General features: G+C 56.8%; 1 protein-coding gene across 1 annotated transcript in view; it reads right to left on the reverse strand.

Annotated features, from left to right (window-relative positions):
* MYO7B (myosin VIIB) overlaps window positions 1-24,011 on the reverse strand; it is an 84,263-nt gene continuing 60,252 nt past the window's right edge. Inside the window, exons 23-47 of the mRNA XM_086718318.1 lie at window positions 23,776-23,985; window positions 23,477-23,644; window positions 23,142-23,269; window positions 18,805-18,931; window positions 17,395-17,514; window positions 16,184-16,357; window positions 15,343-15,570; window positions 13,883-14,050; window positions 10,577-10,694; window positions 10,355-10,481; window positions 9,184-9,350; window positions 8,096-8,277; window positions 7,136-7,266; window positions 6,712-6,861; window positions 6,357-6,518; window positions 5,701-5,856; window positions 4,665-4,770; window positions 3,605-3,718; window positions 3,203-3,290; window positions 2,523-2,629; window positions 1,867-2,052; window positions 1,442-1,558; window positions 1,138-1,221; window positions 796-915; window positions 1-387 (exon numbers count right to left, since the gene is read on the reverse strand). Coding sequence (XP_086574444.1) covers window positions 292-387; window positions 796-915; window positions 1,138-1,221; window positions 1,442-1,558; window positions 1,867-2,052; window positions 2,523-2,629; window positions 3,203-3,290; window positions 3,605-3,718; window positions 4,665-4,770; window positions 5,701-5,856; window positions 6,357-6,518; window positions 6,712-6,861; window positions 7,136-7,266; window positions 8,096-8,277; window positions 9,184-9,350; window positions 10,355-10,481; window positions 10,577-10,694; window positions 13,883-14,050; window positions 15,343-15,570; window positions 16,184-16,357; window positions 17,395-17,514; window positions 18,805-18,931; window positions 23,142-23,269; window positions 23,477-23,644; window positions 23,776-23,985 — 3,534 coding nt within the window. The 3' untranslated portion in view covers window positions 1-291. The remainder of the gene's footprint in view (window positions 388-795; window positions 916-1,137; window positions 1,222-1,441; window positions 1,559-1,866; window positions 2,053-2,522; window positions 2,630-3,202; window positions 3,291-3,604; window positions 3,719-4,664; window positions 4,771-5,700; window positions 5,857-6,356; window positions 6,519-6,711; window positions 6,862-7,135; window positions 7,267-8,095; window positions 8,278-9,183; window positions 9,351-10,354; window positions 10,482-10,576; window positions 10,695-13,882; window positions 14,051-15,342; window positions 15,571-16,183; window positions 16,358-17,394; window positions 17,515-18,804; window positions 18,932-23,141; window positions 23,270-23,476; window positions 23,645-23,775; window positions 23,986-24,011) is intronic.

Raw genomic sequence — 24,011 nt, forward strand, 5'->3', positions numbered from 1 at the left:
TCCAGGAGTTAGGAATTTTTATTGAACATTCTTGGGGGAGTCCTCTCAGCCATCCACCCATCAGCCTGGAGGTTGGCCCCACCCTAGGCTTCCCACTTTGGCCTCTATGATCAGCTGCTCAGCAAAGGGGGCCTACCTGGTGTGCCGAGGAGTGTGGGGTGTGTTTTGAGCAGGCAGTGCGAAAGGGTGCTTACAGAGGGCAGGCCCTGGGCCAGGAAGAGGACTCTAGGGAAGTGCCACCCGGACCCCAGGTTGGGAAGGGCAAGTGAACAGGCAGGCCAGTCCCTGGCGCTAAGGGTCGGTGGGGGCCTGGGAGCCCCGCTGCTTCTTCATGGTGCTCAGGAACTGTTGCACATACGAGGTCAGCAGGTCGTCCATCTTGTAGCCCTGGACAGGGGAGAGTGGGGCTGGAGGCTGCAAGGTGCGGGCCCGGGGGGGGGGGGGGGGGGGGCTCGGATCAGGGCTGGGCGGTACCCAGCTGCTGCCTCAAGGACACATTGGGTAGGAAGGCAAAGAGTCGAGTCCCCCTCCCTCCTCAGAGTGGCCGGGGCTCACAGGGGCCCCACAGCGGGCCTTGCTATCACGACCCCTCCCAGCCTTCTCCTCGCTGCCCCTCCTTCCAGACTCTGCTGGCCCAGCCTGACCCTGCCCTCCCTGGGCACAGAAACCCGGATCCTCACAGTGAGCAACTTGCTGGTGGCAGTTGGGGCTCAGGGTTGGGGAAACCTAGTCCCCGCTGCCTCTGTGCCCCATGTGTCTGGGTTGGGGGAAGGGACCTGGGAGTCCTGGCCTCACCAGGGAGGTCTCACACAGTAGGCGGCTGCCCCGGGCCAGGCTCCCCAGTGCCATGTGGAAGTAGGTGCTGCCACTGCTCCAGCTGGAGATCTTGGTGAAGGGGTAGGTGGTGAGCAGTTCCTGTGGGAGAGCGGGCAGGGTGGGCGGGGTCCAGCGGGAACCCAGGGGCTTAGAGGCCCTGAGTCAGAGCTGCTGCTCCTCATCTCCGGGGTCCTCCAGAACCCATGGGGCCGTGTGAAGGGTGAGAGAAGGGCAGGGGGTATCACCTGTGCAGGGGGCAGGGAGAGCGGGGACTGGGACCCCCAGGCAGCTTTCCCAGCCCTGCTGGGGCCCGGCTATTACCTTGGTCTTGGGGTGGATGAGCAGAACCCCGTGTCGGTTGATGGCAATGAGGATGATGTCCGGGTAGGAGGGCTCAGAGGTTTGCTGGGGAGGGGGGGACGCAGTGGTCACAGCCCAGCCGGGGAGGCCAGGGGCTGCCTCCCTGAGACACACAGGTGCACCTACACGTGCACACATGCTCTGTCCAAACCAGGTGGCCAGGCCCACCCTTAAGCGTGTGTTTAGAGAGGAACACAGGCTGCTGGGGCCAGAGCTGGGTGAGGTTCCCTTGGGCAGGGACGGCTGGGCGTGAGGTGAGGCCTACCTTCACCTCGAAGAAGGCAGACCCGAACGTGGGCCACCGGCAGATCCACTTGAGGAAGGCCATTTTGGCCTCCTCTACTGTCTTGTTCTTGTTCTTGTCATAGGCCAGAAGGATGTTCTGGGGGTGGTGGGAAGGACCAGTGAGGGCCTGGGCTGGAGCCAGTGCCTGACCAAGCCCTCCACACAGGGTCCTGGAGGCCCCAGTCCAAAGTGGCACGTGTGTGCCCGTGGCCAGCCTGGGGGGTACTCAGAGCCAAGTGTCACCTCTACGCCCCGTGGGGGAGCCTGAATCCCCCAGGTGCTGTGGAGAGCGTGCGGAGGGGGTGACACCTGCAGACCCAGCACACCCTCCATGACCAGAATGTGGTCATCCAGCCCTGGCAGGGCCTGGCACCCAATGACCCCCTCCCCAGCCCCATCAAGGACCTTTTTCCATTCCTCGGAAGACATCAGACGTGTGAGGTTCTCAGGCACAAGTTGCCTCAGGATCTTGGGGATACTAGCCAGCTGGGACCGGTCGTTGTCAAACTGGGCCTTGTAGATGAGGCCTGCCAGGTGGACAGCGTCCTCCTGAGAACACTTATGGAAGCCACGAAGGTACTTGGGCAGCTCCTGAGTGACAGACATGTTGGCCTTAGGCTGCCGCCCCCCTATTCTTTGTGCTCTGGTGGCAGAGGTATTAGCTCACCCGCAGGCAGGAGACAGACCTCAACAGGCTAAGGCCCTTGAGGGAGGGTTTCTCGTGGGGCATGACCACGGGGTTGGGGCAGGGCTTTTCCCCCACGGAGGTGGCGGCCTGCCCTGCCCTTAAGTGGTTGGAACACTCTGTCCCCTCCCATTCCCAGCAATCGTGCTGTGGTGCTGGTACAGTCACTGTCCCCAAAGCCTGCTGTCCCTCTGCTCCTGCTGCAGAACCCTCAGTGGCTCAGTCCACCCACCCCTTGGGGCCTCCAGAACCCCCACCCCCACCCCGGAGAGGGCGAGTGGCCCTGGAGCAAGGCAGCTGCGGGCCTGCTTCCTCCCTCCACTGTGTCTCAGGGTGGGTGTGGACGCAGTGAAGGTGGACCCAGCCCACTGGGTACCTGGTGGTAATGAAGAATGGTGTCTGCATTTACATCCTTTCCCGGGGTCACATTGAGCCACAGTTTCCGCATGAAGTACACCTGGTAGGGGAGTGTTGCGGGCGCCCCTGGGCAGGGCGGGCAGTGATCACCAAGTCTGTCCTGTGGCCCAGCACATTCCCGGACCCGTGCCCCCCACCCCTTCTCATGGCAGGGGCATCGCTGCCCACCTCCCTGCACCACTGCCCATAGCACGTAAGCCGTGATACCCTCCCCCCTCATCACTGCTCTGTCTGCTCCTGCTGCCCCCCTTGCTGGCGAGCCTCACCCCCTCTTCCTGACCCCCAACTCTTCCTCATCCTCAGGACTGGTATGGAGGCCACCCTCTCCAGGGATTCTCCTGGACCTCTCTGTGGGGGTTGGACCCCCACATAGCCTGCATCACCCTACAGTGCAGCCATCTGTTCCAGGCCTGGCCCCACGCCCTGCCCTTGCCCAGCTGGCCCCAGGTCTGGCCATACCCATGACCCAGGGGATCTAAGGGGGAATGAATGAATGAATGACTTCGGGCAGGGGCCATGCAAGAGGTGCCAGGGGAACCTTCTGCCCCTGGCCCAGGGAGGCAGACTGTCCCCTTCCCTGTGGCCTCCATCCCAGCCACACCCCTCCTTCCTCACCCCACCCCATCTTGCTCCCCTTACCTTCTTTCTGGGGCTTGTTCTTCCTCACCCAATCAGACACTTCCCGCAAGGAGTCGAAGAAGAAGTCTCCCTCCTTCTGGCTGATGACCTGGGGTGGGTGGGGAGGGAGGCAGAGGGAGGTGTGCAGGTGGAAGGACCTCCAGGGGAATGCCCGCCTGCAGGGCATTGGCGGCCTGGGCCCTGCCAGCCTGTCTATGGCCTGGGAGGCCAGGTGCTGCTCTGAGCTGGGTCTCACTTGCTTGGGGAACTGTACCAGATTGTGCCGCTCCATAAGCCCACCTACCTTCATCCTGACAGCCTGTGTGCAGTGAGGGGCCCGGCCCAGTACATGGGGACAATGTCACAGACACCAGACATCTGCCCACCTTCGCCTCTAGCCCTGGCCCACCCAGACGACTGCACCTTGTCAGCGATCTTGATGAAGAGGCTGCAGCCTTCCCAGGAGGCCAGCTGCAGCCTGGTGGCAACACTCTGGCATACGTCCCGCACCCGTGTGTAGGTGCCCACCTCCAGCATCTGGGCAGAGAAGCAGTGCGTGAATGTCTCAGGATGAGGCTCGACCCGGGATGACCCATCATAACCTGGGGCTGTTTCTCCTTCCTAAGACTGGCTGGACATGCCCCAGCCTGAGAAGGAGCAGCCTTCCCTTCTAGAAAACCAGCTGGATGCTTATGTCGTTCAGAGTTCACTGCCTTGGGGACCCAGGAGGCTCAGCCTTTTGAACTTGCTTTGAGAGCCCTGTAGCCAGACTGTGGGAACTTTCCCTTGTGGGACCCGTAGTCTCTAAGACCATAAAGGCCACACCGCTGCTGGGAAAGCCTGCAAGGGCACGTGGCCCTCGGCCCCTTGCCCCACACCTCACTGCTGCCACTTGGCTGGGGACCTCTCTACCACACCTGGCACCTGATGGTCCCCCCCATCTTTTGCTGTCCCCAGCAGCCACATGGGTTCAGTCTCCACACATGCCTAATGGCAGCACCTGCTCCCTGATGCCCCAGGGCAGGGTCAGAAGCCCGTCGGGACCCCATGCCCTGGGACTTGGCTTTGCTGCCCTCCCTTAGGGCCTCCTCTCTGTGCACCTTGGCCAGGAGTGCCCCCGACACCTTTGGGACCTCCTTGACTTCCCACTGCACCAGCAGCTCCCCTCCCATCCTCAGGGGCGGTCCCTCCCCACGCTGGCCTAGAGCGCCCCCTATATGTCCAGAACTGCCCCCAGCACCAGCAGCACTCCTTCCGGGGAGGCCCCTCCCTGTGCTGGCCTTGAGCACCTGAGGGCTCGGGCACTCAGTTAATGTCTGTGGGGCACCAGCGAGGGCACAGCAGACAGTTTCTGGGGCAGATGCAGGGGCAGGAGGTTCACTGTAGCCCTGAAGACAGTGTCTGTCCACAAGGTGGGGAGGGGCTTTGCTGTGGGCTACAGGCCAGGAGCCTGGGAAGCCAGCACCTTGGGCGGGAGGCTCACCTCACTAGTGTCATTGGGGAAGCAGATCTTGTGGCAGATGCGGGTGATGTTCTGCTCCACAGCCTCTACCTCCACCGGGTGTGGGGGCTGTTTCCGGGGCCCTGTCCTAGAGCAGGACAGTGATTACTGAGCATGGCACCCTGCCACCCCCAGCCCGGCCCAGGCCGGGCCCCGGCCACCAGCCCCCAAGCTAAACTGTGTGCCAGACACACACACACAATAAAGAACTCCACCACTCCAGTGGAGGACAGGGTACTCAGGGGGGCTCAGCACCAGGCCCAGAAGAAGCAGCAGAGGCCAGCCTGGACTCACTTTCCAGGTGACCTGTAGCTCTGAGGAGTCTGGGAAGGGCTGGGACACACATGGGGGAGGGGACCTGGGCTGACCCAGAGCTTCCTGGGTGGAGAGCACCAGTGGCTAGGGTGAGTTGTGTTCTCATTCTCACACAGCATGGGTATCAGGTAGGGGTCAGGGACCCCCACAGGGCCTCTCGGAGGGCACCCACCTCCTCCTCCACAATCATGGCCAACGCACTCTCCCACAGCCACAGGAGGCCAAGCCAGACAGGGTGGGTGGTGTGGATGAGAACCAAGACAGAGCCCAGGAAGAATTGCCCAAACACAGGAGGGCTGGCCATATGGGTTGGCAGGGACTGGCCTCATAGCTGGGCTGGGCTGGGCTTTGGGGTGGCTTGGGGCATTGAGGTCATGCTCTGGCCTCCAGGCAGTTCCCTCTGTGCCCTGGGAAGGCAGCTATTAGGGTAGAGAGAGCTCGTGGCCAAGACTGAGCTTGCCAGAAGCCCCCACTGACCACCCAGGCCTCTCGGGTCGCCGCTGAGCCTTGCTCTCCAGCCTTTGCCCAGGTTGCTGGAGGCCTGGTCCTGCGCTCTTAAATGGACATGAGCTACCAGAGAAGACACAGTGTCTGGCTCCACTGACAAGTGTACACACTGGCCCATGAGCTCTGGAAGGGCTGGACAGGCCCCTCAGCATCGACAGGTGGACTCTCCCGAGGGAGCGAGCGCTGGTGGGTTCACCTCAGGATCCTCTGGATGCGGCGGCTGCAGTCAGGGGCCAGCGGCTTCCTCCTCCGAGTGTCTATGAACTTCTGAGCATGGGGCAGCAGTGCCTTGCCAGGAGGGAAGAGGCCGGTACACAGCCACAGCAGCTGCCAGCCACGCTCCTCGCTGTACCTGGAGGTGGCAGTGCCTGTCAGGCCAGGAAGGGCCCCCCAGAAGGCCCCAGTCCCCCAGGTGTCTCAGGGAGAGGGACATGAAGCCCACCTGGGGCCGTGGGCGAGGAAGCCTGCCACCCGGCTGCCTCAGGCCTCAAAGGCTTTCACACACACAAGATGGGGAGGGGGTCTCCCTGCACCCATTTGTTTGGTGGAGGCAACGGAGGTGTAGGGAGCCCATGGTGTGTCCAGGTCGCAAGGAAGAAAGGGTGGGGGCAGGTAGGGCCCATGGCAGGTCCATTTTCCTCCCAGCTGTGACCACCCCCAGGAAGTTAGCAGGAGAGAGGGGTGTCCTGGCCTTCCCACTGCTGCTGTCAGTGCCTGGGCAGGCTGGGTAGTGCCCATGAGCTACTGCCTCCCGCTCTGACCCATGGGCAGCTTCTGGGGACTAGGGCAAAGACTGAGGGGGTCTGGGCATGGAGCCCGGGGCCCTCTGGCCCCAGCCCGTCCCCAGCAGACCTCCTGGTGTTGTGTGTCAGTTGCTTCAGGATCTGGCAGTAGACCTCATCCTGCAGGGCTGACTCCTGGAGGGCCAGCGAGAAGATCTGGTTGGTGAGATCCACGGGCGTCCAGGCCTGGCGAGAAGGGTAGTCCCCCATGTACCGGAGGATGGGTGTGGCTGTCAAGGAGGACGTGCCATCATGGCTGCCTGTTACCTCTGACCCTGGCCCTGGTCCCACTCTGACCCTCGACAGGCCACGTGAGCTGCATGTTGCCTCTGCCCTGTGCTCGGTGGGGCCTGTGCCCTTCCCAGGGTGGCTGTGGGGTTGGCCCAGAGCTGGGACAGGCTGGCTGGGGAAGGATATCGATGAAGATCTGACAGGCAGGGTCCCGAAGCTCAGTGTTGGCATAGACGCGCTTGAGCAGAGGCTGCCGCAGTGGCTCAGACGAGTGGTCCCACAGGTGGCCCCGGGTCCGGGCCAGGGGGAGCATGGCCCTGCTGACTGTCTCCTTCTCTGGGTCCCTGTCAGGAATAGAGGCTGATGTGAGGGCCCTTCTCAAGCCCTGTCTGCCCAAGCTTCTCCCTCCTCTCCCCACCTGCGTACCGTGTGTGCACTACTGGGGGACAGACTTAGACTCATGCTCCCTGCCCTCCCAGGGTGGCTGTGGGAGGCTCACAGAGTCCCCTCTTTTCCCAGGGAGGCCAGGTGGACACTGAACCTGCTTCCACAGCCTCCCTGTAACCCCCAGGGAGCACAGAGGGGCTGAAGGGGCCTGGTGGAGGCCTGAGTGAGCACCTAAAAAACTCGTAGGAGAATTCCTCCAGGGTGTGTGGCTTCTCCTTGGACTGCTCTTCAGGTAGTGGCTCTGGGGACCTCCCCTCCTGGGCTGCCAGCTTCCGCTTCTCTGGTGACATGGCCAGCAAGCTCTGTGGAGGCACAGGTCTGTGGGTTCCACTGCCCACGAGGCCCTTCCCACAGGCCTGGTTGCTCCAGTGCCATGGGAGGGGCTGACCACAGGGATGTACAGGCCTGGGCCTACCCCTCCTGTGTCACCTGCTGTGTGACCCACGACCAGTGACTCAATGTCTCCAGGCCTGTTCCTTTCCCTTGGGAGGGCTTCTCAGACCCACCCTGCTCCCCTTCCCCAGAGCACCTGTCAGGGGCGCCTCTCACCCTGGCCCTGCCTGCCTGGTTCCTTGAGCGCTTCAGGCCACAGCACAAATGTCATTTCCTCAGGGATGCCTTCCTGGACAGGTGAGCCCCTACCCTATTATTCGCTCCTAGGACAGCCAGTGCTGCTTCTTGGAGTTACTTTGCATACTTGCTGTCAGCTAACAGTTTGCTAAAAGCCTCCTTGAGGGCGGAGTCGCTCTTGTGTTCAGTGCTGCAGTGCACGGGGCACACAGCTGGCACTCAGTGTGCGAATGCTGGGGCTGGTTTTGGGGGCTGGGGTGGGTGGTACCTGGCAGTAGGGAGACCTGGGCCCCCTTGGGTGGGTCAGGTTTAAGCCAGGCTGGTGGGGGTTGGGGGAATGGGTTTGTTCCCAGGATGCATTGTCATGGGAGCATCTATGAAGTGCCAAGCACCATGCCAGCTTCATGGGCACTGCAGAGGGATGACAGGGCTGGCAGAGCAGACCTGAGGCCCAGGTGACCCTCCTGGCTCTCTGCAAGGTGGGGTAAGGGCTAGCAACCAGGTCACCTCCCCATGTGCCCACAGGGTCCCGGGCTGAGGATGGATGGGCGTGTGAGTTACCAGCAGCTGTGCCGAGGGCTTGGTGACCGTTGGGATGGCATAGAGACAGGCCGTGGGCACCAGCCCCGTCTTGCCCGTCCTGTCGTTCTGGCCCAGGGTCCAGTTCTCAGAGGCCAACAGCCCCTGCTTCTTTGTCAGGATCAGCAGGTCCCCTTTCTTGAAGGGCAGGATGGTGGCATCCTCTGCAATCCCAGGTCACACATGGGGGCAGAAAAGCCACCACTTACCAAGGGCTATACAGAGGCCAGAGACCGGGTTGGCATTGTAGGGGTTGTCTCCTTTGGCAGAGCGGTGGGCCCAAAGCCACTGTGAGGCTGAGCAGTTGGCCAGATTCCCAGGCCCGGGCAGGCAGGGGCTAGGGAGCTCAGCTGCGGCCCTAGCCTCGGGGGACCGGCTCTGAGTGCCGTGACGCCCCCTGAGCCTGTGTCCTTCTCTGGGAGGACATAATAATCCCTCCCTCTTGGGCAGTTGTGGGGATAGAATGGGCAAAAGGGATAATGTTTCTGGGCACTTTTTCCTGCTGTAAGACCCGGATGCACAGCCCCTTCCTCTCCATCCGAGGGAGCCTCCGTACTCCCTCCCAACTCCCAGGAGTGCTCTGCTCTTGCTGGAGTGCTGGCTTGCAGGAAAGGTGGGCTAACAACTAGACTGCCAGGGCTCGGTCCCCCACCCCTGAGCTATGACCCTGGACAAGTTGCTTCCCTTGTCCGAGCCTCTGGTTTGGTCTGTAAGTGGGATAACAGCGTGGCTGTGGGGTGTTGAAAGGTCAGACTGGTGGCTGGGCCGTTCTTTGCAGGGTGGAGGACATGGACCCTTTCCTGAGCTTCCTACAGTGTCCAGTCCTCAACTAGCTTCCCCTCTGGGGGGGTTTGAGACCACCTCCTTAAGCCCCTCATTTTGTACAAGGGAGGGCTTTGCCCAAAGCTGTCCCCGACCGTGCTTTGTAGCCCTCTGTCTCTCTCTCTCTGCTCGGGTCCCTCCCGGAGCCCTGCTGTATGGCCGCTGAGACATGGGGATGAGCCAGCCACCTTCCCCCTGACCACAGCATTGGCCCCCTCACCACACCCTGCTCCCGCCTGGCTGGGCACCTGTGGCCTTCCTGTCCTGCAGGGCCATGGCGAACACGGACCTCTCCTTCAAGCCCTCCAGGAACAGGGCCACCAGCTCAGCGATGGCCACACTGCTGGGGGACATGAATTCGTACTCCTCTTGGTGCAGTGTGGACAGTAACAGCCTCTGCCCACCCTGGGCCTCCCTGAGGGGACAAAGGGTACGACATGACTGCTGGCCTCTTCCACCCTTCCCACTCCAGCCCCCAGCTGCCTCAGAGGCCCCCCCTGCCTCGTTACAGACGACTTGGCCAGAACCAAGGTCTGAGCCAAGGGACCACTGCGTGCAGTGGGCAAACGCCACCTAGAGCTCAGGGTCCTTTAGGCTTCAAAGGCAGCGAGCCTCTGGGCTCGGCTCTGAGTGGGCAGTGAGGTGGTTGGTGCATAGGGCCACCACAGGGACATGGCAAAGAACATTGGAGTTGAAATGGGGCACCAGTCTTGGTGAGCTTGCGCCAGCTACTCAGCCTCCCATGTCTTACTTTATTCATCTGCAGAGTGGGTGATGTCGTGGGGATGGGTGGCCCGCACGGTCAGCCTAAGTGGTGGCCACTGCGCGCCCCTCACACGGGTAACAATAATGATGGTCACGGCACACTGGGGTATGCTTTAACCAAGGGGCCCTGGTGGGGCACAGGCAGGCCTTCCCAAAGGGCTGGGGGTATTCTCAGAAGATGAGAGCCATGCAGAGCCATGGGGGTGGGGGGGTCCAAGGCCCAGCCTGGCCTGCATGGCCACCCTGCCACACACCCAGCCCCTGGCCTTCACTTCCCCTCTCGGATGGGCCGCACCTTCCGTGTGACCAGTTCTCGCCCATGAGAAGGGACAGCCTGTAAGTGAATGCACACCCAAAAGGCTACAAGCTTCTGTGCCCCCTTCCAGGTGGATCTGGGTTTCAAGAGAAGCCTGAGAGAACAATGCCTCACTCGCAGATGCAGTACTTAGCGGGCAGTACTGGCCCAGCAGCAGGACAGGGTGGGGTCCCGAGTCCAGTGGCCACCACGCTGCACATGTCCATCGTCACCCCTGTGCTCTAGCCGGGCACCCAGGGACATGTGCCTCCCTCTCTCCCTGTCTCTCCCGGAGCCCCCAAGGACCAACTAAGGTTGTGAGGAAAGAGATTTGGGGCGTCTTCCCTTGGGACACCCACCTGTTGGTGATCAGACTCATGACCTCTGGGAAAGAGAGTTCTAGGAGCATCTTCTCCTTCTTGTCCATGAAGTACATCCCCTTCCAGTTGACAGCCAAGATCAGCTGAGTCTTGGGCAGTCGGGGGCCTGGCCAGGGAGGACAGGGTCGTGAAGCTTAGGCTTGCCCCAGGGGGTGGGGGGGCTCTGCCTGCACCCCCTTCCCCTCCAACAGGCCCCCTTACCAGACAGTGTGGTGAGCTCAAAGAGCCTGGAGAAGAGCAGCGGCCACTGCAGGCGGGCGGCCTCCACCACCTGCTCCTGCACGGCCAGCGGCTTTGCTTGCTTCTGGGTGTACTGTGCCTGCAGGGGCAGACACAATGGGTCACCTCCGTCACTTATCTCTTACTCACGCAACCCCGGCTTCCCCTTATTGAATCAGGGGCCCGGTGTCATGGTGCTCATTTGCTGGATTGTTCTGTGAAGCCTCTATCTAAGAAAGGCCAGTGCCGGTGAAGGCTGCTGGGGAGGCGGGCACAGCCCTACTTCATCCGCCCTGGCAGAGGACCTTTCAAGGGTGTTTTAAAAAAAAAAAAATTTTTTTAATGTTTATTATTGAGAGAGAGACACAGAGCATGAGCAGGGCAGGGGTAGAAAGAGGGGGAGACACAGAATCTGAAGTAGGCTCCAGGCTCTGAGCTGTCAGCATAGAGCCTGACGTGGGGCTTGAACTCACAAACTGCAAGATCATGACCTGAGCCAAGGTCGGTTGCTTAACCCACTGAGCCACCCAGGTGCCCCATTTCACAGGTGGTTTTGAGAATGGAAAAAGGCTTGCCCCTCTTGGGCATCAGGGCGCCAGAGGGCCATAGGTCAGGCATGGAAGGCTGAGGTGGGCCTGCTCCCGCCAACATGTGCCTGATGGGCCTGTGTCTCACTTCGTGCGGGAGGCCTGTCTTGGCGTGTGTCTCCGTGCCCTTGGGACCTCTCCCTGTCTGTCTTCTCTAGAGCTCTGCTGCCTATCTGGGAGCCACCTCTCAGAGATCATGTCAACTTGCCCCCAGTCCACGTTCCTCCCTCCCTCTTTCTCAACTTCTTCTCCACCCTTTCCCTCTCCTCTTCCTGTCTCCACTGCTCTGTGTCGGTAGCTGGCTACAGTGTCCAGCTGAACTTTCTTTTTACTATTGGTCGAATAAAATGTTATTTCTCTTGTTGCTAGTTTAAAAAAGTGGTTGGGTACCATTCATACCCTGGATTGTGGAATGTAAATCCAAGCCTCATATCTGAAGGGTGATCTGGCAACATGCCACAGTATCAAGCACCTTAGAATGTTCACACCCTCTGAGATCCCCTGCCGAGAACTTATCCTGGCGAATAACCATCAAGTATATAAAAGTTTATATACCATCAAGTATATAAAACTACAAAGTGGTTCATTATTAAAAATAAAAAGTGGTTGGAGGGGGCAAGCCTGGGTGACTCAGTAGATTAAGCATCCAACTCTTGATTTCCACTCAGGTCATGATCTCATAGTTCATGGGATTGAGCCCTGCGTCAGACCATGCTGACAGCACAGAGTCTGCTTCAGATTCTCTCTCTCTCTCTCTCTCTCTCTCTCTTTCTCTCTCTCTCTCTCTCTTCCCTCCCCCACTCGCATGTGCATGTGCTCTCTCTCTCTCTCTCAAAATAAATAAACTTAAAAAAAGTGACTTCTGTAAAAAAAAAATAATAATGAAAAATGGGGAATGACCTTAACATTCATCAACAGGAATCAGTAAATTATAATGCATTACTTTAGTACTATGCAGCCATTAAAAATGAACATGAAGGAAAAGAGAAAAAAAGGGAAAAGAGTATGAAGATTAGTATTTTGAGACATGGAAATATAGCCCCTTGCTGTGTGGCTAAGTGAAGAAGCAGTTGCCATATAAGCCTATGTTTATTCTTTTAAAGGTGTATTACTTCTCTCTAATCATATTCATTTCTCAGTGGTGTACCCATGAATATAGTCTGGAAGAATCTATCCCACAATGCTAAGAGTGATGATCTCATTGATAAATTATTGGTGATTTCACTTTTCTGTTTGTACATGTCTGTATTTTTTAATGCATTTGGTAACATACATGTTTTAAGTGGTGTAATGAAAAAAGTCAGTATGTTCACTTTGGAAAAAAGTGGTTGGGTAACATTTCCTAATTCTTTATCCTCACCCCAACTCTCCCTTCCTAAACTACAAAGCCACTTCTTATGTTCATTTGGGTTCATGTAAGACTCTGGTCCTTCCCTCATATGAGCACTAAAAGCCCATGACCTCTCTCCTGCAAACCCATTCACTCAAGCTGGGAAACACCAAAAACCACCAAGTGGGCTTTGCTTCCCCAAATTCCTATCACCAAGAACTGTTTCCAAAAGATGCTAAACCTTTAGGTTCTGTGGTCAAATATGTCTGGGAAATGTCAGTAAAACTATCAGGCTTCTCTAAGGCAGGACTTGTCAGAGCCTTTCATAAATAGCTATGCACCGTGAATCCCTAAAGAGCAGGACAGGGCAAGCTGCACTTCCCAAACCACAAGTGCACAGGACCCTTGTCCATGGGCCCACTTGGGGGACCCGCCCCCCTTTCCTGCCGAGATTATGTGGCTTGGCCATGCTCACCACCCTTCTCTGAACTTGAAGGGCCCCTGCTGCCCGAACCCACCTGGGGCTCATGTCCCTGCCGCTGGGCTGTCAGCCCCTAAGAAGCAGGCATTGTGCTGCCTTCTTCCCTGTTCCCTGTCCTGCCCTTTCTTGGTCTATAGTGCCACAGGGATAATTGAGGTGGACGCAGAAATTAACCAAAGGGCAGTTCCCCTCCCCCCCCCCCCCATCCATGCATAGCTCTCCTGCAGCGCAGCGACAGCGACAGCGAGTGGTGTCCTCAGGCCACGCTGCCCAGCCCGGCACCCTGGAAGGAAGGAGGCTTTGATGGGGGGCAGGTTTGGGGAGCGCTGTCCCTGTTGGTGTTGGAGAGAGGGGACAGCAGGAGGACTGTGAATCAGATGGTGTGTCTTTGCTGTCCCCTCGTGGGGTGATGTTCAGGGAGCCGCGGAAACCCGCACCGGTGTGGGTGATCCTGTGTGTTGTGGGGGAGTTGGAGGCGTGAGCCCCCAGGAGGAGCCCCGTCCACATGGAGCAGGCCGAAGGGCGGGGGTAGAAGACGCAGCCCTCCCCGCCGTGCAGGGCCTGCACCCAGGGCGCGGGCGCAGCGTGCGCTTGGCAGCTGCGGACGCCCACCTGTGCCAGAGGTGGAGGCTGCAGTGGACAGGAGCGTGGGCGGGAGCTTCCCCGACGCCCCTGAGACGCCATCTGGAAGGGAGCAGGGCCAGTGGTGTGGGTCTGTGATCGGGAGCCGGACTCGAGAGGATGACTCCGCCCTCGAGAGACGCAGCCAGCTCACTGGGAGTCAAAGTCTCCCGCTGTCCTGCGGGGGCCTCCAACCCTTTACACGCCGCACCCCCCTTGGCTCCGAAGGAGGCCGCACGCCCGTGTGCCCAGGCTCCGCCGAGGCTGACCTTGGAGTGGGCGGCGGTGACGAGGCTGGCCCACTTCTCCGGTGGCTTGGTCTTGTACAGCCTGGAGGGGACGCAGCTGGGCAGCAGCTCCTGGACGGCCTCGCTCCGCAGGGAGGCGCCGAGCCGCACGTAGCAGTGCCGGGCCAGCAGCTGCAGCAACTCTTCCTCCTGCACGGGCGGGGAGAAAACGTGGCTGCAAGTGGGGAGGCATGGCCTCCTGCAGGATGCCCCCGCCGTGCCCCAGCTCTCGCTGCAAACATCCAGGTGAGAACCAGGAATGTGAGCGCCCCATCCTGTTACCTGTGTTGGGCGGGACCTATCCCTTCCCCAACACACTGGAACCCCGGTGTGCCAACTGGGCCCCAGTAGGCCGCTGTCCTGCTGGCAGCTGTAACTTCCCAGCAGCCTTGGCCTGAGCCCTGCAGGCCCTCTGCCTGAGAACAAGGGGTGACCCTCCCTCTCCCATGCCACTCTCCCAACCCTCAGGTAGACAGTAAGTGTGGGGGGAGGGAGCCCTGAGGCTTGGGGAGGGGGGACCCTAACATTGGCACCCTAACATGGGGAGCCCTAACATTGCTGTCTGAGTAGGGTAAATGTGGGCAAGGCCTCTACCCTGTCTTAGCCAGTGCTCACTTGTCACCAGTGGCCTCCCTGGGGTGTCTGCAAGGATTCATTTGGGCAGGATCCCGTATAAGGCACCAGCATGGCCCAGCACTGGGCAGGGTCCCCTGTCCCCAGGGCTCTACGGGAACCGGGCAGCCCTGTTCTCTCCGGGAGACCAAACCTTGCAGAGCCACCCAACTGCCAGGATCTCTGGGGCCTTTCTGTCCTGTCCCTGCCTCTTCTTGCCCACTGCTCCATTGCAGGCAGGCCTCCATTGTTGCTGCAGGCCTCAGAGCAGGGTCCTCCTGACTCAGGCACAGGAAGGTCACACGACTCCCCTCCCTGGGTTCCTGCAACCATACAAAGAGCCCTCGCTCCTCTCTGCACTTTCCAGAGGGCCTGAGCCTCAGAGGTGACATAATATTCCAAGGTCCCACTGTCAGGATGAGGCAGAGGTGGGCCTCGATCTTGAGCACTAGGGCAGTAAGGCCGCCTTCCTGCTGCCCCACAAATAGCCACTGTGGTGAAGCCAGGCGGGCCTGAGGCCAATGGGAGGCCTCCCCTGCCTGCTGCTGGGGCAAAGGAGCTCAGAGGCCTGAGCAAACCTGTGGTCCAAGGGAGGAGGAAATGGGGGCCGGGCTGGGAGGGGACAGCTGCACACCCCACAGAGGGGCCCGGGGACTTGCACTCCGAGAGCCTGTTCCTGGCGTCTGCCTCATGCTTCTCCATATCCCCACATACTCTTCCACAGGGTCCTCCCTGCAGGCCACAGCCCAGGCCTGCCCTGGAATATGGTGCTTCTCTAGGCTGTCTGATGGTTCCGTCACGGGGCCCTGGTACCTATGGTGTCCCCTCACCTTCTCGAAGCTGTACTCGCCAGACCAAACCCCGTGCAGGATTTGGCGGTAAATGAGCTGGGTACTGATGGAGTCCTCCTGGGAGTTGTGCCAGGGGGTGAAGAACTCCTTCCGGAAGTAGATGCGCCAGGGTGACTGGCGCTCGTTCTCGCCCCTCTCCCGGGCCAGCTGCTCACACTGGGCCACCGCATCCATCACGTGGTCGCGCCCGCTGCCCAGGGACCAGAACTGAGGCCAGAATTAGGGGTAGTGGGGGTTAGCAACTGCTGTGTGCCAGGCCTCGTGGGGACACCCTCAGGACATGTGGGTGGAAGGGTGTGCTCAGCTGGTCCTCTGAGAGCCTGAGGGGTTTTTCCACATGGGGGCATGGCCTGCCTGTCACTCTGAAACACGCCTCCCTACCGGCTCCCTCCCAAAGCAGGCAGGGATTGATGCCCAAGGCTGGCGTGCTAGGGCTGGTTGGTTGGATTGGTTGGTCGGCCTGAGTGTGTCTGAGTCAGAGGCTGTGGGCATGGGTGTGAGAGACTCTGGCCGGGAGATGATATGAGGTTCAGGTAGGACTGTGTTGGTGTGACCCTCCAATTCTCGGGCACAGGAGTCTGGCTCTCTGGTACAAGGGGGGCTGGAGTAGGATGTGTGAGTGCCTGGTCTACGTGTGGGCTGCTCAGGTGTGGCAGGGGACCTACAAAATGTGTGTGTGTGTGTGTGTGTGTGTGTGTGTGTGTGTGTGTGTGTTTGGCATCTGGTAGGGGCAGGAGTGGCCAGGGTGACATGGTGTGAGGGCTTGAGCTGGCCTGGGTGTATGAGGGAGGTGGGGGATAGTCGGGACAGCTGGCAGTACCTTGTTGTACACGGCAACCTGGAGAGAAAAGCCCATGTGGTCACTGAGGCCTTGCCTGTGGGCAATGTGCAGGCAGACTTCCCGAGACGTCGAGGCAGAGTCGACCATGACAATCAGGCTCTCCCCAGTCACCAAGATGACGTGGATTGGGATGTGCTTCTTGGACTTGACCGCCTGGGGACAGATGAAGACTCAGGCCCTCAGTCCTGGAGACCAACTCACCATCCCTCCTGTCCCCAAGCCCCTGTTGGCCCATCCCTGTGGGCTCCTGAGCACCAGGCCTGCTGCAGCCCCAGCCGGCTCGGCACAGAGTTAAAGTTCTGGCCAGCAGTTGCTCGCTGCCGAACTGATGGACCCGGCCAGGGCAAGGGCAATGTTGTCCGGTGTGTCCAGTAGTTTGTGTGCTTCTCCAAGTCTGCCTCAGTGGTCTATGGAGTGCAGCCTGCAGGCAGGAGGTCCCATTTTAACATGAGAACCCTGAGCTTTGGTGAGGTTAAGTGGCTCAGAATCACAGAAGGTCAGAAAAGCTCTTGGAAATCTCAAAGTCCTGAACTTTGAGACATTTTGGGTCCGTGGAAGCCACTGTTCCTCTCTGTGCACAACACAGTATGACCACATCCACACAGCTGCTCCAAGTTCATGTGCAACTCCAGGGCCCAGGCACCGAGCAGGTAGATGAGGGAGAAGAGGCGGGCCCTGGACTTGTGTCGCAGGGTGGGGCAGGGTGGGGTACCTGGTATAGGGTACCACAGGGCCCAGGGAGTGAGTGCCTTCCAGGACCCATGGGCCCCCTGAACCCTGCCTGTGTCTCCATGACTCTTCCGAGGACACTGCAAAAACTCACAGATGACACAAATAGCAATGCCACCAAGGATGCCCACCTTGGAATGATCACTGTCTTCTTAATAAAATGCAAATGCCCTTGGGAGGGGCAATATTTTGCCCAATTAGCAGTCATTCACACCATAAGGCTAAAAGTTACTTTTTCCTTGAGCTAGTAGGTCCCTAAAGATGTGGGGAGGGCACTTTTGAAGCCTGGGCCATGCCTGGGGAGGCCGAGCCCAGGCGTGATGCATAGGGACCACAGGCACAGAAGGTACCATGAGAGATGGAGAGGCCCAGAGGACACACTTCCTGCTGGCAGGTGCTGGAGGAACCACGGGGGCTGGCACCACCCCCACAGATGGTCTCCCGCCCCTGCTGCCCCCTACCTGTAGCTCCAGCCAGGCGGGGGGCTCTGTGCGCACCCCGTTGGCATAGGTGCGTCTCAGGCGCTCTGCACAGAAGGGCCCGTAGCCAGCCGGTCCTTTACCAATGAAGTTCAGCAGATACTGGTGGGCGAGGAAGGGAAGGAGAGGAAGACACTTAGGACAGAGGCCAGTTCCACCTCCTACCCACACAGGTTCCAAAACTCATAACCCCAATTGGAGCTAAGTGAGGTGACGAACATGTTCACTGCCCTTATTGTGGTAATAATTTTGCAACATATTCCTACATAAAATCACTATATTGTATGCCTTAAATTTAAACAAGGTTATATGTCAATTATACCTCAATAAATCAGGAAAAAAAAATAATCTTCAGTGTTGGCAAAGGTCTGTTTGGGTACTCTCACACACCATGAGAGGGAATGTAAACTGGTACATTTCTGAGGACCGCTTTGTCAATGTTTTAAATAGTGCATGGTATAAAAATGCACATCCTTTTTGACCCAGTAATTCAAACCAATCTTTATATCTATGTTTTAATTGGTGCGTATGGTGATGAGAAATTGGAAGATGGGCCCTAAATGTCCATCAGCATGTTAAATACTCTCTGGGATGGCTCTAGATACATGGCATTAAAGTTGGCATCTGGGAAAAGTTCACACCCTGAGAAGACTCTTACGGAGATAAGCGAAAAATGCAGGAGGGTCGTTACTTAAAACACGTTTGATAAAACGCGTTGGAAATCGTTTTGTCTCACAAAAAGACTAGAGGAGTCTGCTGGTGTCAGGAGCGGCCCAGTGCACACGCCTCCTGCTGTCCCCGACGGGATGCCTGTGTGATCCTGTGTGATCACAAGTACGACGCTGTATGTTACAGTGGCCAGAATCGACGGAAGTTACCTCTGGATGCGGAGAGGACTTTTCTTTTTAGACTTTCTGCATTTCCTGCATATTACTTTTATAATCAGAACCAAAAAGGATATTAAATAGTGAGGTCTGGGGCTTCTGACACCTGGGAGCACCTGTCAACCCCCAGCTCCACGTTTAGTTCTAAGGACTAGAGGGAGAACGCTGCAGCCGGTCCCCAGCTGGCGCCCACTCCCGGAACATCTTCGTCTTTTCAATGCACGTTTCTTCTACCACCTCACTGTCTCCTCAGAAGAGCCGTCCCGGTTCCTGAGCCCAGTGGAGTGGCCTGTAGACCCTGAAGGAGGGCTGGAAGGAACCAGGTCGAGGGTCCTCTTTTACAGATGGGGAAACTGAGGCCTAGAAGGCACTGCTGCCCACGCTGGCCTGCAGGAGCAAGAGAATCGGCCAGGGGCTGGGATTTCTGGATGTGCTTCAGAGCCCAGAGCCAACTTATGCTCCCGCTACAACCTGCTCCCCTCCAGCCCCTGCCCTGCATCCTCCCCACCTTCATGAACCTCTCGGAGGGTGGGAAGCAGCCGAGGCAAAGGCTGAGCAGGATCCAGCCCCGGGCCAGGCTGCTCATTTTGAAGTTCTCCGACAGCTGCTTGCAGATCTGGCAGTAAATCTCATCCCTGAAAGACACACACCACTGGCTCTGGGTGGGGAGAGGAGACACAGCTGCCTGGGCACAAGTCCTTCTGTGCCCCCAGGTGGGGTCTTGTCCCCACGGTGACCTACAGTCCCCTCACCTCCAACTGCATTTGCTGGGCTCCCCTGCCACACCCCTGGCCCACCCTGGGCCCTGCCATCTCCTGGGACTGTGTTACCTCCAATGTCTTTCCAAGACTCCAGGCACTCCCACTGGCCCACTCCCACTGGACCTCACCTCCTACCTCATACTTCGGGCCTTTGCCCCCTCCCTCACCCAGTCTTGCTCAGAAGACCATGGTCCTCCAGCTGGGGGTGGGGTGCAGGTGCAGGGGGTGTCCAGGGCTCTCTGGTCACAGCCCTGCCCTCAGGGGCCCAGCCTAACCAAATCTGTTCTTTCCTCAACCTCAAAGTCATCTCCAACCTTCTCCCTCACCTTGAGGCCCCCTCCTCCCCCACTCCCAATGCAGCCAACCTCCCACTACAAAGAGGAGCAAGACTTCTAGGGAGAATCCCTCAATTCCTCCCCTGCTGACCAGTTCTCATTACTACAAGCTCATGAGCCTCTCCTCTCTGCCTTCTCTGGGGAAGGGGTGCTCTTGGGTCCTTCCTGCTGACTCAAGCCTCTATCATCTTTTTAAAAAAAATGTTTATTTATTTTTGAGAGAGAGAGAGAGAGAGAAAGCTCACAGGTGTGCATGGAGGGGAGGGGCAGAGACAGAGGGAGACAGAGGATCTGAAGCAGGCTCCACACTGTCAGAGCAGAGCCCCATGCGGGGCTTGAACTCACAAACCACGAGCTCAGGACCTGAGATGAAGTCTGATGTTTAACAGACAAGTCACCCAGGCGCCCAGTTCTTCTCTTTCTTAAAACTTTTCCCTACTTCTCTTAGAACTGAATTCAAACTCCATGCTTCAGCTGTTACAAACTGCTTGGAGTTCCAGCCCCTCAGGCTGTTTCAGGACTCTGTAATCCTGGCCACCAGCTCCCTGGCCACTGTCTCCTTGTCTCTCCCCGCCCCGCCCCCCCGCCATCTCCGCCTCCTCCTTTCCACTCCACCTGGCCCTGGAGGGCATTATGACCAGTCACTGGACCCTTATCTTAGCACAAGCAGTTATTGTGGGTCTCTGGCTTCTCCCACGCTCCCCAACCAAAGGGTAAGCTCCCAAAGGACGGTGACATATTGCCCTCACCTCTGCATCCCCAGCCCCCATGCCAAGGCTTGGCCCTGAGCAGGTACTTAATAAACATTTATTGCCATTTGCCACAATGTGGATGGATCTAGAGAGTATTATGCTAAGTGAAATAAGTCAGTCAAAGACAAATACCATATGACTTCCTTCATATGCGGAATTTAAGAAACAAACCAAGTGTACCTGGAGGGGGTTAAAAAAAAAAAAGAGAGAGAGAGAGAGAGGCAAACCAGAAAACAGACTCTTAACTACCTGAGGGTTGCTGGAGGGGAGGTGGGGGTAGGGGATGGGTAACTAGCATGGGGACTAAGGAGGGCACTTGTGATGAGCACTGGGTGTTGTATGTAAGTGATGAATCACTGAACTCTACACCTGAAATTAATATTACACTGTAACTTCAGTTAACTAACTGGAATTTAAATAAAAACGTAAAAAACAAACATTTATTGAATGCATGGCTGGATGTGGATTGCTTTGTCTTGGAATCTGACTAAGACCCCAGAGCCAAGGACAAATAGATGATAATACTCAACATGCTAGAGAGATATATTTTTGTAGAATTTATCAAAGATGGCAGAACTGTCCAGTTACCATGCCATCTGCTGCATAAAAGAAAAATTTGACAGGTGATTCCTGGAAGGCACTTCCTAGGAGTTGAGACATCTCTGGCCCATCTCCACTCCCTCCAAGTGACAGGGAGCTGGGGGGACCCCAGGAGAACTATTAATAGGATTGGGGCTCTCCACCAGAGATGAGATCCTTCTCACTCTCTGAGGTGGGCTGAGCCCCAGAAGCCCATTGGCCTACCCCAGCATACTGGAATGGGCCCAATGACAGAGTTCTTGAGAGTGCTTGACTTGTATGCCTCAGAGACACAAGTTAGGGACCTCCATGAATGAGAGACTAGGATCTGCTTCCTCCTAGAGAATTCTAAGCCACCCATGATGGAGAGAGAACAGTTAGGAGCTAAGAGCTGCGCTTGGTGGGTAGAGCATGGATGGCCTTCCTGTGGACTAAGAGGATGTCGTGGAAGAAGTTGGGAATCAAGCATCTTGATGGGATCCCACACAAGCAGGCAGCCCATCATTTCAGAAGATCCCAGGGCTAATAGGCTGTGGTATGTTCAGTTAGGGGCTAGATTTGAGAAGGAGTCTCAATGGATCACAGAGAGCATCAGCCCCAGCTGGAGAACAGCACTGTGTGCAAGTGCTAATAGGGGTATCTGAAGAACCCACAATGCATCTCATTTGGACACAGCTTATACATGTCTACTATCTTGGAAGGTATGGTGGCCAGTGAGGATTAACCGTGGAAGTACTACCAATGGAACTAAGTTAGAAGAGTTGCCAGGTTGGTGTCATGAAGGCAGCTCAAACTTGGGTAGAAACCGTGCAGCCTTACTGGCTTAAACAACCAGAGGATAGAGTCTGGGGTGTCCACAGTAGTTGAAAGTGAGAAGGGAAATCCCGGAATGAAGAGAACCAGAGGAGTTCTCAATTTTGCATATAAAATCTTCCCAAATTTCAGCTTGGCTCCTGACCCACACATGTGTGGGGCAGACTCCAGGAATCCCAGCAAAGACTAAAATAACTGAACATGGATTCCATCTGCCACTCACCACAGGGAGACAGAATTCGAATATGGCCAAGTTAATTGCCTGTCAGAACAAAAGCCAACGCTCTTTGAAAGAATGTAACAGGTTCCAGAGTCTCTAAACATATTATCCTCAGTGTCCAGGATACAACCCAAAAGTAATAGAATTATGCGGAAATAACAGTCCAATACTAGATGTGTGAGGAAACAGAAAAACATGACCATTCTTAAGAGGAAAGGCAGTTGGAGCACCTGGGCCGCTCAATTGGTGGAGCGTCTGACTTCAGCTCAGGTCATGATCTCGCAGTTCGTGAGTTCGAGCCCTGCATCAGGTTCTGTGCTGATAGCTCGGAGCCTAGAGCCTTCCTCAGATTCTGTGTCTCTCTCTCTCTCTCTGCCCCCTCTCCCACTCGTACTCTGTCTCTGTCTCACTCAAAAATAAAATAAAAACATTAAAAAAATTTTTTTAAGTTAAAAAAAAAAGAGGAAAGGCAGTCAACAGGAACTGACCCCAAGATGACCTAGATAATGGATTCAGCAGAAAAGGTTTTAAAACTCCTATCACTGTTTAAGCACATAAAAGACACCATGCTCGTAGTGAATGAATGAATAGGAAATCTTGGCAGAGAAACAGAAACCATAAAAAGAACCAAGTGCAAACTCTAGGACTAAAAAATATAACATCTGAAATTAAAAAATTGTTACGTGGGTATAACAGCAGAATTGTGGTAGACAAGAGAAAGATCAGTAAATCTAAAGATAGATCAATAGAAATTATCCAGTCTAAAGAACAGAGAAGGCAAAAAAAAAAAAAGAAAAAAAAGAAAGATGAACCGATCCTCAGGGACCTGAGGGACAATATCAAGGAGTCTTACGTATGTTTAATTACAATTCAAAGGAAAAGAAAGAGAGAGAATGAAATAGAAAAAAGTATTTGAAAAACAAATGGCAAGAAATTCCCAAATCTGGTAAAAAATAATAACCTAAAATATATGAATCCCTAAAATATAGTAGTCTGTCTCTGAGAGAGCAGTATACATATTTCTTAAAATTTATATGAAAAGACAATTCCTGTAAAGCAATATATATATAATATAAATGAGGAATTTGCTCATTGACAGGGCTCTGCATTAAAGCCTGTTATAAAATGAATCATGACCCTATGATACATCTATTCTCCTAAAAGTGGCTTTTACCCATGGGTCTGGACACAGAAGAAGTCGAGGACCCTTTAAAGGTTCTAATATCTACTATACTCAGACCCAGGCTGCAGGCTCCAGGACGGGGAGCAGGGACAGGACAGGGTGTGTTAGGAGGCAGGGAAAGGGGGAGGCTGTGACCATGGGCTGAGAGCCAGTGAAGGGGCCTGACGTTCTAGATGGGGGTGTCGTTTGCATGGGGACTGACCTGAGGTTAGGCCGCACGATGGCGTAACCCACAATGAAGTGCACCTTCTCCAGGTTGGACATTGGTCGGTCTGAGATGGGGCCATCAGGATCAAATGCCTCCTCTCCAATATTCAGCTGGGTGGTCACCTTGAAACCCAAAGGCAGCAGTCAGTGACTCTGCCTTATTTGCAGACCGTTGTGACTCTCATTTGCAAAGGAGGAAACCAGGCACAGGGAAGAAAACCAAAGCTTGGGATCCTATGGCTGGCCAGCAGTCGGGTCCAGCTTCTGTGGGGCCTCAGGCCTGGGGGACACCTCGGGTCTGCCCTGCCCTGCCCCCCTCACACCAGGTACCTGTGTGGATCCACGCTGCTGTGGAGACCGGGTGCTGTTCTCTCCGCCCAGGGTGTCGTGGAGGTGCTGCATCATGGAGCTGCCACGCAGGCCATTCCTGGCCAAAAGCACTGGCTCGGGCAGGTCACCCATGAACCTCAGGATGATGCTCCACACAGCCAGGGCGGCCTGGGGAAACCAAGAGGTCTCCACTAGAACGCAGCTCACAGTCCTGGGCCCATGATGACCCCTCCCCTTCCTCATTCCCTCTCAGCCAGGGGGAGGCCTGAGCCACTAGGAACCAGGGAACCACTGTGTACCGAGCAGTCGGCATCATCCTCGTGGTAGAGCAGTGGGTATCGGAGGGGCCGCCGGATGTGCGTGTGGCTGGCCGATTTCTGGAAGTAGGTGGCAGCGAACTTGGGGAAGGTGTACTCGGCCAGGCCGTCCACATCCTCCTCGTACTCCTCCACCATGGGGACCGTGTCCAGGTCAACCTCAGGCAGCTTCTGGGTCCTTGCTTCCAGATCCTGGGTGCCGGTGAGAGGGAGGGTCA

Source organism: Puma concolor, chromosome C1 (assembly GCF_028749965.1).
Source record: "Puma concolor isolate L17-30 chromosome C1, mPumCon1.1.hap2, whole genome shotgun sequence".
In the NCBI taxonomy this organism is placed as follows: Eukaryota; Metazoa; Chordata; class Mammalia; order Carnivora; family Felidae; genus Puma; species Puma concolor.